We start from the raw sequence: 13,629 nt of genomic DNA on the forward strand, positions 1-13,629 counted from the left end.
TCTTTGTAAATAAATCAAGGAACTATTCAAGATATTTAGAATCCTGTGTAATAATCATAAGATATACTGTTGAATTTTTATGCATTACAGTACACCGGGGAGAGTTACATATTCTGCTGAGCTTTAAAATAAAAAAATAAAAATAAAAACTGTATCCTGGATGTTGTCAGTCTATGCCGTCTATTACAGTCATGACTCATGTTCTCATAGAAACTCCCAAGAAGTACAGTTGAATGACAACTGAGGAAAACAAGTGTTCCATTCCACACAGATGCTGTGTTTTAGTATTCTGTTTAAAAAGAAAATCTGCCAACACTGTGGGAATCGGAACAATATTTCCCTTTTCAATTGTTTTTATATTCAATTTGAATTGAAAGCTGAAGTCCAAAGATCAAGATTTCATTGCCACTTTGGTTATTAAGTCCAAATTAACTTGTGTTAATATTTCCGTGTTGGCTGGACTTAGGCTAATGTTCTCTCAAATATATAAAACAAAAAAGTCTGACCACAGCAGCAATCAGAAACTACAGATTGGTTATAGCCAATAACAGAAAAATGCAGAATCACGTTGCAAAATCTGGTAAAAATATTTAAGCACAAGCATTGTACTTGAGCATTTAACTATACTATACTGTGTGTGCAAATAAGATCATCACCTAGAGCCATGCTTTTTCAATTTGTGATGGACTGGTACTTGCTATACAGTATTTCATAATTCATCTCACTGTGAGATTCCATGCTACTCGGCACCAGCTACAGACTTCAATCATCTACTTTATCTCTTACAGCTTTTCAGCCCAAACAAAAGAGGTGTTTCAGCGAGTTGTCGTTGTCACCCCTGCCTGGGTGCCATGCTCTTCTGTTCCACATGAGCTCTACTATGTGGTACATCATGCAAAGCATTCAAAGCAAATACTCCCTGTCCGAGCGGCTGATCCGCACCATTGCAGCCATTCGGTCGTTTCCACACGACAACGTGGAGGATCTCATTCGTAAGGTCGGCCTACTTATCTCTGTACTTCAACTACTTCAACTGTGTAGGGTTTGTCCATGTTGTTATCTTATCAGTTGCAATGACACCCATTTCCTCATGCTGCGCAGGGTGCAGATGTAAACCGTATGCACGGGACGCTGAAGCCTCTGCACTGTGCCTGTATGGTGGCTGATGCTGATTGTGTGGAGTTGCTGCTGGAGAAGGGAGCTGAGGTAAGGCAGGACAATTGTTTCACAATGAAGAATGATAGTATTTATTAGGGCTGCTGCATCCATCTTCTTAGCCATTATTTTATTAATTAAAGTGGGAAAAAGTATGTTTTTTATAATGGACAAAATCGATTAGTCTGATTAACCACTCAAGCCCTAGTTTTTTTTTTTAATAGATTTTTATAGATTTTAAAACAAAATCCACAAACGACAAAAGACATAGACATACCATTAACAGTACAAAACAAAAAATAGGGGGGGGGGGGGTTCCTCCAGTTCTACAGTCCATCAACACCATCAGTAGTTCAATACAATAAAACAAGAATGACAAGTCATAATAAAGCCGCATGCGCCAGGCTTTTTTGGCCCCAATCTTGTCAACAACACAACATTTAACTATAAAGAAATGAAGATGACAAAAGACAGCTAATGGTTGTCAGGTGATGGACAATTAACACGTTGCAGAATGAATGAAAGATGCAATCAGAGTGATGCACAGCGAGCCACACAGTATAGGCAAAATAATAATAGTATTCAAATAGTAGCTTTAAGGCTACTAATCATTTATAGAGTTCTCAACGGGCCTGAAAATGAAGGCTCGGCCCTAACTGGGCCCGACTGGGCCGGCCCGGGGCTCGGCCCGAACCCGACTATTGCCATCATGTTAGGCCCAAAACCCGAAAAAAAAAGAAAAGAAGATTTTCGATTTTTTGTTTTATTAAATATTTTTAATATTATTATTCTGTTCTGAATATATATTTATCTATTATGAAGATGGCGCTGACGGCAGCGGACATTAACTTACACTGTGCTTACACTGTGCTGATTAAAATGAAGTTAAATCCTTATCTTGCTCACGCACCTCTGTGCAATGAGATGCATCGTCTGCATTTCTCTGCCTCTCTCGAGCGAGTCTTAATGATATTGATTAATATATATAAGAGTTATTCTTTAAACGGGCACACTATTTAATTATATTGATTAATATATATTAAATACATGTTTATTTATTAGACTTTAAAAACACAACATTAATAAACAATCAACCATATTAGTCTACTGAAATAGCCTAGACTATGCCCACATCAGCAGCCAATATGTAGGCTGCCAGGGCAGGTAAATAGAAATACTAGATAGATAGATAGATAGATAAATAATATGTAATATCCCATACAGAATCGATCTCAGGAGATGTTTCATTCATGAAGAACTGTGACACTTGTGCTTGGGTTCTTATATTTTTGGTATGTTGTTCTCCTGAGGCATGCTGTTTGTCTGATGTCAGGCAGTCCACCATGGACCACAGAAAACATACGCCGACATAGGCTACTTTAAAAAGTTTACAGTTTGCTTTGCTCCAAACATCTCCACTGACGCTGTCTACAAGGCACAGCTCCGGCTCGCACAGAAGGTATCTTAGCAACGTGAAAGCGCTATCGTCATTGGTCGTGTTTTGAGTAATGAGCCAATGAGCTGCTGAGCACACTCCCAGACAATGGCATTATAGCCAGCGGTGCCAAGTCTGCTTATTTCCTGCAACTTGTGGACAAATTCTGCCTTGTTTTTTCCTTGTTTTTGCCCTGTTTTTGTAGGTCGCCTGGCTCATTTCTCTCACTATACTTGGCAACACTGACTCACTGCGAGTGCGCTCCCACTCTCCCAGTAACACACACAGCAGAGAGACAGGGCAGCTCATAAATCGCCCTGTCATGCAAATAAAAAACAAATTGATTCCCCGACCTTAAATACGGGACAAAGTGCGTCCCGTATCAGTTCAATACGGAACGCGTCTTTTAGTTTTCAATTACGGGACGATTCCGTATTTTACGGGACGGTTGGCAACCCTAACAACGACACATGTGTAGTGTACTGCACTGCGTGTATGCACGTTCTCGCGCGTGGCTTGCTATATATGGAAAACTCGCTCCTGCGTTCTTCAATTGATTTCTGAACGAACCTGACCACTGAATGTACACTATTGTTGAAGGCTGGTGTACTGTAGACCGAAATTGCCGTGGGTTTTTGTATTAAAAGGGCCCTTGATATGGATGCATCATGCGGTAGGCAGTAGCCCTGAAACATGAATGTGAACCATGGCTACATATGCGGCAATGGATTACAAGAACGCTCGTCCCCAAACACACTCGCCCGGGTCTAATCCGGCGGCCTCTGTCCGCGAAATGAATGGGGGTGAGTGTGTTTTGGGGCGAGTGTTCTGTTTACCTCGCCCAGAATCGCTTTTTTTTTTACTCTCTCTCACATGGTTAATACATTTGATTTTGGGATGTACAATACATGAAAATTACGGGATTAATAACGCAACTTGCGTCGAGAACTAATGGAGAGTGGACATTACCGCGTTTGGCTAAAAACAGTTAGTAACATCATACAAGCATACAAGCTAACTATTAGCCAAATTCGGCTAGCGCTCAGACGAATCCACTGAGAGAGGCGTGTCTAGTCCCATAGCTTGGGAGGACGAGGGCGCCCGTGCAGAGTATGGGAAAGTATCCCATTGGCTTAAACGACAGCCAATCACGCAAAAAAAGTGTCTAATACATGTCGGAAATGTGTCGGGTCAGAGTCAGACTGAATATAGAGCCGCTATGCTTTCAGCATGCGGCTAAAAAACATAGCCAGCCACATAAGACACATGCCACCACCTTCCATATAGCTCATAACCAAACAGATCACCTGTAGTCATGGGCACCCAAACACAACAACATGAGAAGTCATATTCACATATCCCAGGTCTTTTTCAAAGTATATATCTAAGGGGAGGGTTCAAGCCCACAGGGCATTGACCTTTTAGAAGGATCTGAGAGAGTTCGTGGGAAAATAATCTACCAGTGGGGCCCACAACTTCAGAAAGGAAGCTTCGTTGCCTCTATACACTGCACACAATCTCTCGTGGGGAAGCACACCAAAAATGTATCATAATGCATTTCCGGGCTAATAGTAGAGTTCATCAAGTAACTTAAAGGAGAGTTCCGGACTAGCCTTTTCCTTACCTTTTCATATGATATTATGTCCTTGGACGAGTGTTACAGTAGATATATTCATTGTTAAAATCCTTCTCCCACTTGCGGAAGGAGTGTACCTCCAGGGAGTCCAGCGAATATAACAGAGAATAGAAAGATGAGATAAAGTGCGATACATCACTACATCCTCCACTTACTATAAAGGGAGTCAAATGGCAGTGGCAAACATAATGAATTAATAAAGTGACGTATTTGCAGAAAACCAAAGAACTAAATTGCGTCTGCAACTGCTGAAACAACATCAAAACACCATCTTTAAATAAATCACCCAGTAATCTAAGCCATTGAGAGCCCTAGTTTATACTTTGTCACACAATGGTGTCATGCAAAAATTGCTTCTCTTTTTTTCATTTATTAAGTCGCTTAAGTTCAATTAATTGTTGCACCCCTACTACTTATTTAGACATTTAAATTCTTTCAAGATATTTAAGCCATTATTTATAGTACATAGTGGAGATGGACAGGAAACGGAGACGGGCAGCAAAGGTTGTTGGGATTCAAACCCGCGACGCACTAGAGCCTATATATGGTATGCGCCTGGATCGCTAGGACAGCGGGCGCCCCCTTATTCAGACATTTAACCACTTTCAACACAGCATCCCTATTTTGGAACCTCAGGTCTACAAGCTCACAACACATCGCGATGCGACTTGCCAACTTTATGTCCAGTTACATGATGGACCAGTTGATTTGAATAAACTTGCACAGTACAATATTAATAACCACATGAACACTAGTGTCCCTATTCTGAATTCCTAAAATAGCTTATCTACAAGCTTTCAGGTCACCAATTTTCTGCAGAGATATTTAGTGTAGAGCGTAACTTCAGTGCACTGTGTGTGTGTATATAGGATTCAAGAGGGTAAATGTCTGCATATCGTTGCCTGTGGGATAATAGAGATGCATACGTTTCATTGTTGAGTTTGAAGTATCACGTAACGCTGGCTGCTTGTTGTGGGAGGGATTGTCTTGCATGCATGTTTCAGCAGTGGGAGTCAGTCATCCAATTAGCAATAATAACCCATGTTGAGTATTATAGCCCCCCCCCCCCCTCCAAGGTGTCCAGAGGGGGGGGGAAGAGAGAGAGTGAGTGTGAAAAAAAAAGGAAACAAGATGGATCACCCAGTAACTACATGGTAATTCTAGCCAGAGAAACAAATACATCAAACTTTTAGTACTTGGAGTAACAGGTTGAAATGACTCACTGTATAATTGACTATCAATCTGTGTGGCCAAATATTGTAAAAGGTGAAGGTACCCTGGCATATGATGCTTCATTAAACTGAATGTGTTTGTCAGGTGAATGCTTTGGATGGCTACAACCGCACAGCACTGCACTATGCAGCAGAGAAGGATGAGGGATGTGTGGAGCTGCTGTTGGAGTACGGAGCCCTGCCCGATGCCCTGGATGGCAACAAGGACACTCCACTACACTGGGCTGCATTCAAAGACAACCCAGAGTGTGTGAGGGCCCTACTGGAGAGCGGAGCCTGCCCCAACACCCGGGACTACAACAATGACACACCTCTGAGTTGGGCTGCAATGAAGGGCAACCTAGAGAGCGTCAAAGTGCTATTGGAGTACGGAGCCCAAGTCCATGTGACCAACCTGAAGGGCCAGACACCTATTTCCCGACTGGTGGCCCTATTGGCCCGGGGTCTGGGCACTGAGCAGGAGGAAGAGTGCTTGGAGCTGCTGTGCCGGGCAGCTGGCCGGTTTGAGATCCGACGGGCCGATGGCACTCTGCCAAGGGAGCTGAGCAAAGACCCCCAGTTATTGGCAAAGCTAACCAGCATGGTTTCGGAGGCCCCCACACTCCGCTCTCTGGCACGCTGTGCTGTCCGTCAGAGTCTTGGAGTGCAGTTTCTCCCCACTGCAGTCAAAGAGCTGCCTTTACCAGAGTCTGTCAAAGACTATCTACTGCTGAGAGACTAAGGTGGTGGGACTGACTTGGTGGATACATCATAGTTATCATTAGCTGATTATTAGATAGCTTATGACATTGCATTTATTCACAAGAAAGTCTCTCTCTCCATGGAGTTAGACTCATATTGTTCAGACAATGTCTGATGATACAAGCTGTCCAGTAATGCTGGCAGAGCAGGCAGATCCCTAAGTGATGCTTATGAATGGATGTTATGTGCCGTGCGTGGGTGTATGTAATTATGACTGATTATTATTTGATTTCCTACTGAATTCACAATGTAGAATTTATCTCGTAACCCTAAGAAAAATGCCATTTTTAACAGAACAGAATAGATTGCATCAGGTAGGACCTGTGTTTGCCCTGTAAAGAAATTAATAATTATCTATATAATATACAAAACTATCAATTACAGAACCATTGTTCAGTCAAATAACGTAGGTATTTGTGCCAGCTAATGTTTCCATATTGCCATCTTAAAATGTACAACACTGGAAATGATAAGTAATTTGCCACCATAATTCTCATGCATTTCCCAGTCTTCATGTGAATATGCCTATCATAGATGTGAGATAGTGTTTGATTGTTACAGTACGTGTTTGAAATTTACATTAACAAGTTGGCATTTACACAGCTTTCTAAGAAAGAGCCAATTCATTGTTTCAGTGTATATTTTTCTTTTCAAAATTTGTTTTCATCAAGATGTTCAAGAGTGGTAAAAATTCTGAAAAATATGTTTTGAGTTCATTTTAGGCCAAACATTTAAATGTTAAAATGGTGACGTAGCCCCATGACTTATACATTTTTCTTTTAAAGATAAATTAAAAATAAATATTTACAAATATACTTATGCCATTAGACTAAACCATTCTGTGCTTGATTTTGCTTGCTTAAGTTCTGCCAATGTGTAAATATAGCTTTCCTACATTGTACTAGTGAGTGACACCAATTTCTGGGCACCTGCAAAGTGCTTTTTTGTGTTGTTAACAAAAGTAAATGCCTTTGTATTCCACTGGTTTCTCCTCTATTATTTAATTATTGCTATTGAGTAATAGGCAATGTAATTATGTTTATATTACATTCTTTGTCTAAAACTCATCATGAGCCAATCTAACTTTAGAAGTTGTACATGCTCTACATTTTATTTTCTCCTCACAGGTATTCTGAGCTTTGACGTAAGGACTGACACCACAGCTAAACGTGAGTTTTACATATTTTGGCTGATCGGAGTGAAATGGCTACAGAGAACCACAATGGAATTAAGCTCTTGGGCTTTATTGTGTTTTTATCCTCGGTGATGCTACTTCACTATGTTGGGAAGTGCTATTGTGCTCTTTATGTGATAAATAAAATCAAGCAATCAATAAAATACACCTGTACTTTGAGCTACAGGAGCCATTTCAGTTATAGCACTCATTTCATATCTAGCTAACCCTTCAAGAACATGTGAATAAAGCTCAAAATATATACAGTCAAAGAAAATACTGGTTGTATTATTAACTAGTTAATACTATTCTGAGGGGTAAAGCAATCTAATTCACAACATATTCATTACTCAAACTGTCCAGAAGAGGTCCCCCTAGTTCTTATTCTTGGAGTCTTCAAAATATCACAGGATTTCATGTCTTCCATGTCCTACAATACAGGATTTTCGATGTGACCAGTCAAGGGTCAAATTAATGATTCTTTAGACACTATATATAAATACAGTATACTGTATATACAGTTCTTTATTTTCATGATTTTCGTCTGTGTTCTCAAACATATCACAACAATGTCTTAGGTTTTCGATCCGTTGTTGAGTTCCATGTCTGTTATTGTTTCTGGGAATTTGCAATACATTGCTTCAGAGACCGGATGTTCACTTCCAGGGAGAGCGACGAGGGTGAGCATTTCAGGAAGGAAACAAAACACTGGCCCCTCTCTCGCTTCCATTGTTCATTCTATCATTTCAACATTGTGTAAAGTGTGATATCAGCATTTATGTAGATAAGGATTGAAAGGAGGTAGAGAAATGTGATTATTACGTTGTGAAATACATAAAATCACAGTCACAGCCACTCATCATGCAGTCACAATAATTCTCCAAATGCTTAGGAGAATCGGACCATGTTTCTGTGAAAATGTGAACAACACAAGTGCAGATCTGTAACATTTTCAGTATTAATGTAACTCTCACAAATGGCTGAAGTAACACTGAGGATTTGACTGTGTAATGTCACCAATGGTTTCTTACACTTGTGCAATGCTTAATGTTCTATGCCATTCTGGAAACGTTTTTATTTTTAAAAGTAATATTTTTTTCATGAAATTCTCAGATGATTCTTTGGTCTGACAGTAGTAGTAAATGCATTGTTACGTGTCCCACTGAAGAGTTTAGACTCTCACATTTCGATGGTTTGCCTGAAGCCGGCTCACCTGGATTTGGACCGGGCCATTAGGTACGACAGGACAGCCGAACTTCCTCTGACCTGAACCCTATGCCACAGCAAGCCCCCTGTGGATTCAACAGCCCCCCCCATGTCCGTTCAAAGGAGCCGTTGTGGCCGAATCATCTGCCCCCTCTACACTGACTCTTCTCTTCTTTTTTTCCCCCCCTACTATGGTGAATTCTGGTGGGACATATGTAGTGACTCATATTTCACCATCTTAGGGTGGACATTGAGCAGGATTTGTCGATAGTTGGGTAGTGTGACAGCATGTAGTTGTGTGAATAAATTAATTCCTGTAATACTAAAACATTCAAATGCTGAATGTTATGCTGTCAAGTGTATGAGGAAAACACGACTATAAGATTCTGATTACAAATATAACATCATTCAGGCACCCTGAATGATATGGAAAATATGTATATTGCATAAAACCCTTAATATTTATCATGGTCATATCTGTATTCATTTTTCATTTAAAAACAATTATTAACGTTAGATAACTGCATCCACATCAAGTACTTGTCCCCCACACCTCCAGGACACCGAGCAGGCCAGTGTAGGGAGGCGTCAGGGGCCTGTGGACGTGGTGAGCATCACGGTGGATGAAAATCTATCCCGCCGAATGAAGAGGCGAGAGGATCTGAGACTGAGGCTGGCCAAGTGGCCGTGGTGTGTATTGGGGACTGGAGCGAAGACACTGGTGTGTGTCTTATCCAGGAGCACAGATCTTTAATTAGAAGCTGACCAGGGAGCAATAGTGCTAATCAACTTAAAGCTTGCAGATGTTCCACATGCTGCAGAGTCCTTTTCTATACAGCTTTTGAATCTGCAAGTCTCTGGATCTCCCTCATATCACTAACCTTAGAAGAGTAATTGACTAGATATTTTGGTACCACTTTGTTTACAATCCTGTGGACTATATATACATTTTAATATGTGATATTCTCTGCTACACTCTGAGTAACTTGAGGATAATAAAAATGAGCAGGGAAAATTTTGTTCTGGGGTGCAGTTTAACTAAGGATCAACCTAACTGATGTATTTTGTGAAGTCTGTGGGTGTACCAGGATGTGCAAGTGTAATCAAAATTACATTTTAACCATCAAAAGCATGATAGGAAAAACATACAATTTAAATTGCACTAATGGATACCTCCAGTACTATAGCCATGGTACCATATCATAACTATTTGCATTGTAGAACTAGCCAACGGTTGCCTGGCAACCAACTAGCCAATCACTTGGCGATCCTATAGTCGGAGAGGTCTGGTAGGCCTGACGTGCAAGCCTCGCGATATTTCCTCGCGGAGGGGAGTGTCAAATTCCAAGAGAGGAGAGAGAGGGAGCCAGAGAGAGTGAGTGTGTGAGAGAGGGGCGCAAAGGTGAGTTTGTAAACACTTTATTATCATGTACATCTGCTACACGTGTGGATTTCACGCTAAACTATGACACAATAGTGGCCATAGCACTTAGTTTTAGTATTGTTTGCCCTAAAACGTCAACGTTCAAATAATTGTCCAAACTGTTGTGGTAGCTAACGATACCAGCGTCTCGCTTCGCACTAGTGTTGCCATGTTTGCTTATTATAAGCGACTTTGGGCTTGTTTTTCTGAGAAGGTGCTTGTAAATATTGGAGGTTGTGGTTTTTTGGGCTTGTTTGAAGCTTGCTTATTTATTTTTTTTAACCAGTGGTTCTCAAATATTTTCATGTCATGGACCCCCAAATGAATTAATAATGTATTTTTCTCAAACCCCCATCTGAAAACGTTTTGTGCCAGGGGGGGCAATATCAGATTTGTGTTGTGAGAATGTTTAAAAAAAATCTTCCTAATATTCCACTTTTTTTCCCCCTAAACATTTTTAAAATCTCACAAGCTCACAACTTTTAGATCAGCTATTTTCAAATAGCCCAAGTCAATATGTTTTCCTAGACTGTGGTTGCTTATTTCTCTCACAAGATCTGGCAACACTGGCTTCGCACTCAAGTGTCAGCCTGCTTGCTAACCAACTACTAGCTTGAGCTTCTTTTGCTACTTTTCCTGATCTCTCACGTTGTTCGTGAAACTTTAGTCTTTAGTAAAGACATATAGTTCTGGTCAAAGATGGCTGTGTGTACATTTGCATGTATTTGTTGTCATCGTGGTGATTTGGAGTGGCTGGCGGATGTTTAGCGTCAGATGAGCGTTAGATGAGCGGTGTGGGAGTCACGACTTGCCCCAGTGTGTTCGTTCCACAGCGGCCTGTTGTTAACGTTAGCTACAGCGTTGCCAGGTTTGTTGAGAGACACAAGCAACCAGGTCTATTAAAACAAGCCCAAAGGAAGCCCCCCCCTCCCAAAGAAAAAATAAATAACAAGAAAAATATAGTAATTTTGGAATTAACAACACAAATGTATGGGATTCCTGTTACAAACTATTTTCAGATGATGATGGGGGGGCGCGGTCTGCGGACAAATGCATATTAATCTGTGGGTGACATGAACATGTTCGAGAACTAATTGGTTTAAACAACATTTAGGAAACAAGCCCCAAATGAGCAATTACATTTAAGAAACAAGCCCTAAATAACGGAACTTGCAACAACCAATATTTACAAGCGTCTATACAAAAAACAAGCCCAAAAGTCGCTTATAATAAGCGGACATGGCAACACTGGTTAGCTACCACGGCTAGCTGTATCAGTTTCATAGATACAAAAAGTTGATTTCGGTTTCAACCAATCAGATCATACTAGTGTGTGTTATTGACGGGCCTCCGAAGCTTTGATGCTGTTGATTGACACGGTCGTAAACCAATTAGTGAAAAGAATAGGCGGTCTTGTACGGGAAAAGGCAGGTCCTGTTAGTTTGCCCGTGCGCAGCCAGAAGGTAATGGAGGCAGTGTTGCCAGGTTTTGCGAGCGAAACAAGCAAACATGTCTAGGAAAACAAGCCCAAAAGAAGCAACTATTAGGCCACATGAGCACTTTAAACCTATATGCATTTGAAAATAGCCGAGCGACTCGTTGTGAGCTTGTAGATATGCTATTTTCAAAAACTTGCAATAAAGTGTTGAATGTTTGGAATGTTTTTGAAACATTCTAACAACACAAATGCTCCCCTGTGGCACAAAACATTTTCATGAAAAATGTGACAACCACTGGTTTAAATACTAATAATACTATACATTTAGGAAGCAAGCCTAAATAAGCAACTACACTTTATAAACAAGCTCTAAAAACAGCAACCACCAATATTTACAAGCAACAAGCCCAATGTCGCTTATAAATAAGCGGACATGGCAACACTAAATGGAGGGGGCTAAAGAAGACAAAGTTTTCCAGCCAGCTAACAATGTTAGCCGACTTGAAGCGTGTTAGTATCAACATCGAAATTTCCTAAAATCACTTACTACTTATACGTGCAAAAAAAGAGATTGCTGTTGTCTATGAATTCATACGCAGTTGTGATGTACTTTGTTCTCCAAGCTAGCCTCACATGTATTTATTTTTGGTAATCTCATATAATATTGATATTCATAATACTTGCAATGTGATCTCTGGAACACACCACGTTCTGCATCCCCATGCTTGTCAACACCTTCATCAAGAATGTAGGTCATGTTTTTGGCAGACTTGGAGCTCATTCCATCACATAGTCCTGTCTGTGTAACACTAGAGACAACTGTAGCCTGTTTTTGTAAAACCAAACATCTTGATGTATTCAAAGCAATTGAAAGTGGTGATTATATGTAGTTCAACGTTTTATTTCATGTAACCTTGGGCTGTATATAATATGCTCTCAAAATAATGATCATGTCCAGATTAAAGAACATATGCTATTGGGCATCAGTCCTAATCCTGCAATATTTTGGCCTACATTTGAGTTGTTATGAAGCTATAGCCTCACCAGTGTTTATGTCTGGTATGACATTACAATATAACACTGAGTGATTTTTTTTTTCTTCCAAAAATATTGTTGGGTCTAGAGGCAATGTTGGCTGTACTTTTGTTGACACCACAAAGATCAAGTATCATGGTTTGTTTGAATTGTAGTCATAGTACCAAAACCCCTTGGCAGTTGCCTTCAAAAGTTGATGATCCATAAGTTGATGTCTAGAGTGTTTCCAATTTCATTTCACAAAACTGCACTGGGGTTTATATATTGTCCTGTATTGTCTGTTGGCTCTGTGTGGATTTAGCTTTCAGGCCTCGCTAGTTATGCAGACATGGATATAGGATTTCATTTGTTCCATTTACCAATTCTCAGGTTCGCTTTGCTTACACAAATACATATTGGCTGTTGCAGCCCTAGATCTCTCGTCTCTAACACTCACATTGCACATTTACCAGTACCCCACCTGTGATCCACCAAATACCCTTGATCCTGCAGCGAACCAATCGCTGACCGACCTCATTCTCTTCTCTCTCTCTTTCTTTACACACACACACACACACACACACACACACACACACACACACACACACACACACACACACACACACACACACACACACACACACACCCTCCCTTTCCCTCCCCTCCCTTCCTCTTTTTTTGTGGGGTCTCCCCTACCCTCTGGCAATTCAAGCCTCAGATTCCAGAGTCGCGGCTGCAGCAGGAGCTATTAATACAGTTTGTTTAGTCAGTTTCCTAGCAGGCTGCATCAAACACTGGAGGGCTGGGGCTGATTATAGCTAGGACCCGTTCCCCTACACCTGCTGAGTAGGAGAAATCCAAGTTACCCAGGCGACTTTGCCGGCAGCTCAATAAGAGGCACTGTAATTGGGGCAGTTTGACAGCAACTTGGATGAATGGAGTCAAAAATGGGTTTACTTCATGTCAGTGTCTGTCTGGATATCCGTGATGTACATAGGAGTAATGTATATCTCAGATTGATTTACTGTCTCTCATTCATATAGTTGAGGTTTACAGAAAGCAGACGAGTCATTTTTACACATGTAATGAAAGCAGTACACTGTAAACTGGAGTTCTTTCACCAATTATACTTAGGCTGTAACCTCAGTACAAGAAGACTGATAATCTGATGTACA

General features: G+C 40.7%; 1 protein-coding gene across 3 annotated transcripts in view; it reads left to right on the top strand.

Moving 5' to 3' along the window:
- asb8 (ankyrin repeat and SOCS box containing 8) overlaps window positions 1-13,629 on the top strand; it is a 35,238-nt gene that overhangs the window by 1,225 nt on the left and 20,384 nt on the right. The window contains exons 2-4 of one of the 3 annotated variants that reach the window (XM_084068208.1): window positions 789-997; window positions 1,102-1,206; window positions 5,544-7,180. In XM_084068208.1, the coding sequence (XP_083924334.1) occupies window positions 869-997; window positions 1,102-1,206; window positions 5,544-6,179 (870 nt within the window). In that variant the 5' untranslated portion in view covers window positions 789-868 and the 3' untranslated portion in view covers window positions 6,180-7,180. Of the gene's footprint in view, window positions 1-788; window positions 998-1,101; window positions 1,207-5,543; window positions 7,181-9,899; window positions 9,982-13,629 lie in introns of those variants that run through there. The other 2 variants (XM_084068209.1, XM_084068207.1) reach the window with 2 other exon arrangements.

This window comes from Gymnoscopelus microlampas (assembly GCF_963454915.1).
Source record: "Gymnoscopelus microlampas genome assembly, chromosome: 10".
In the NCBI taxonomy this organism is placed as follows: Eukaryota; Metazoa; Chordata; class Actinopteri; order Myctophiformes; family Myctophidae; genus Gymnoscopelus; species Gymnoscopelus microlampas.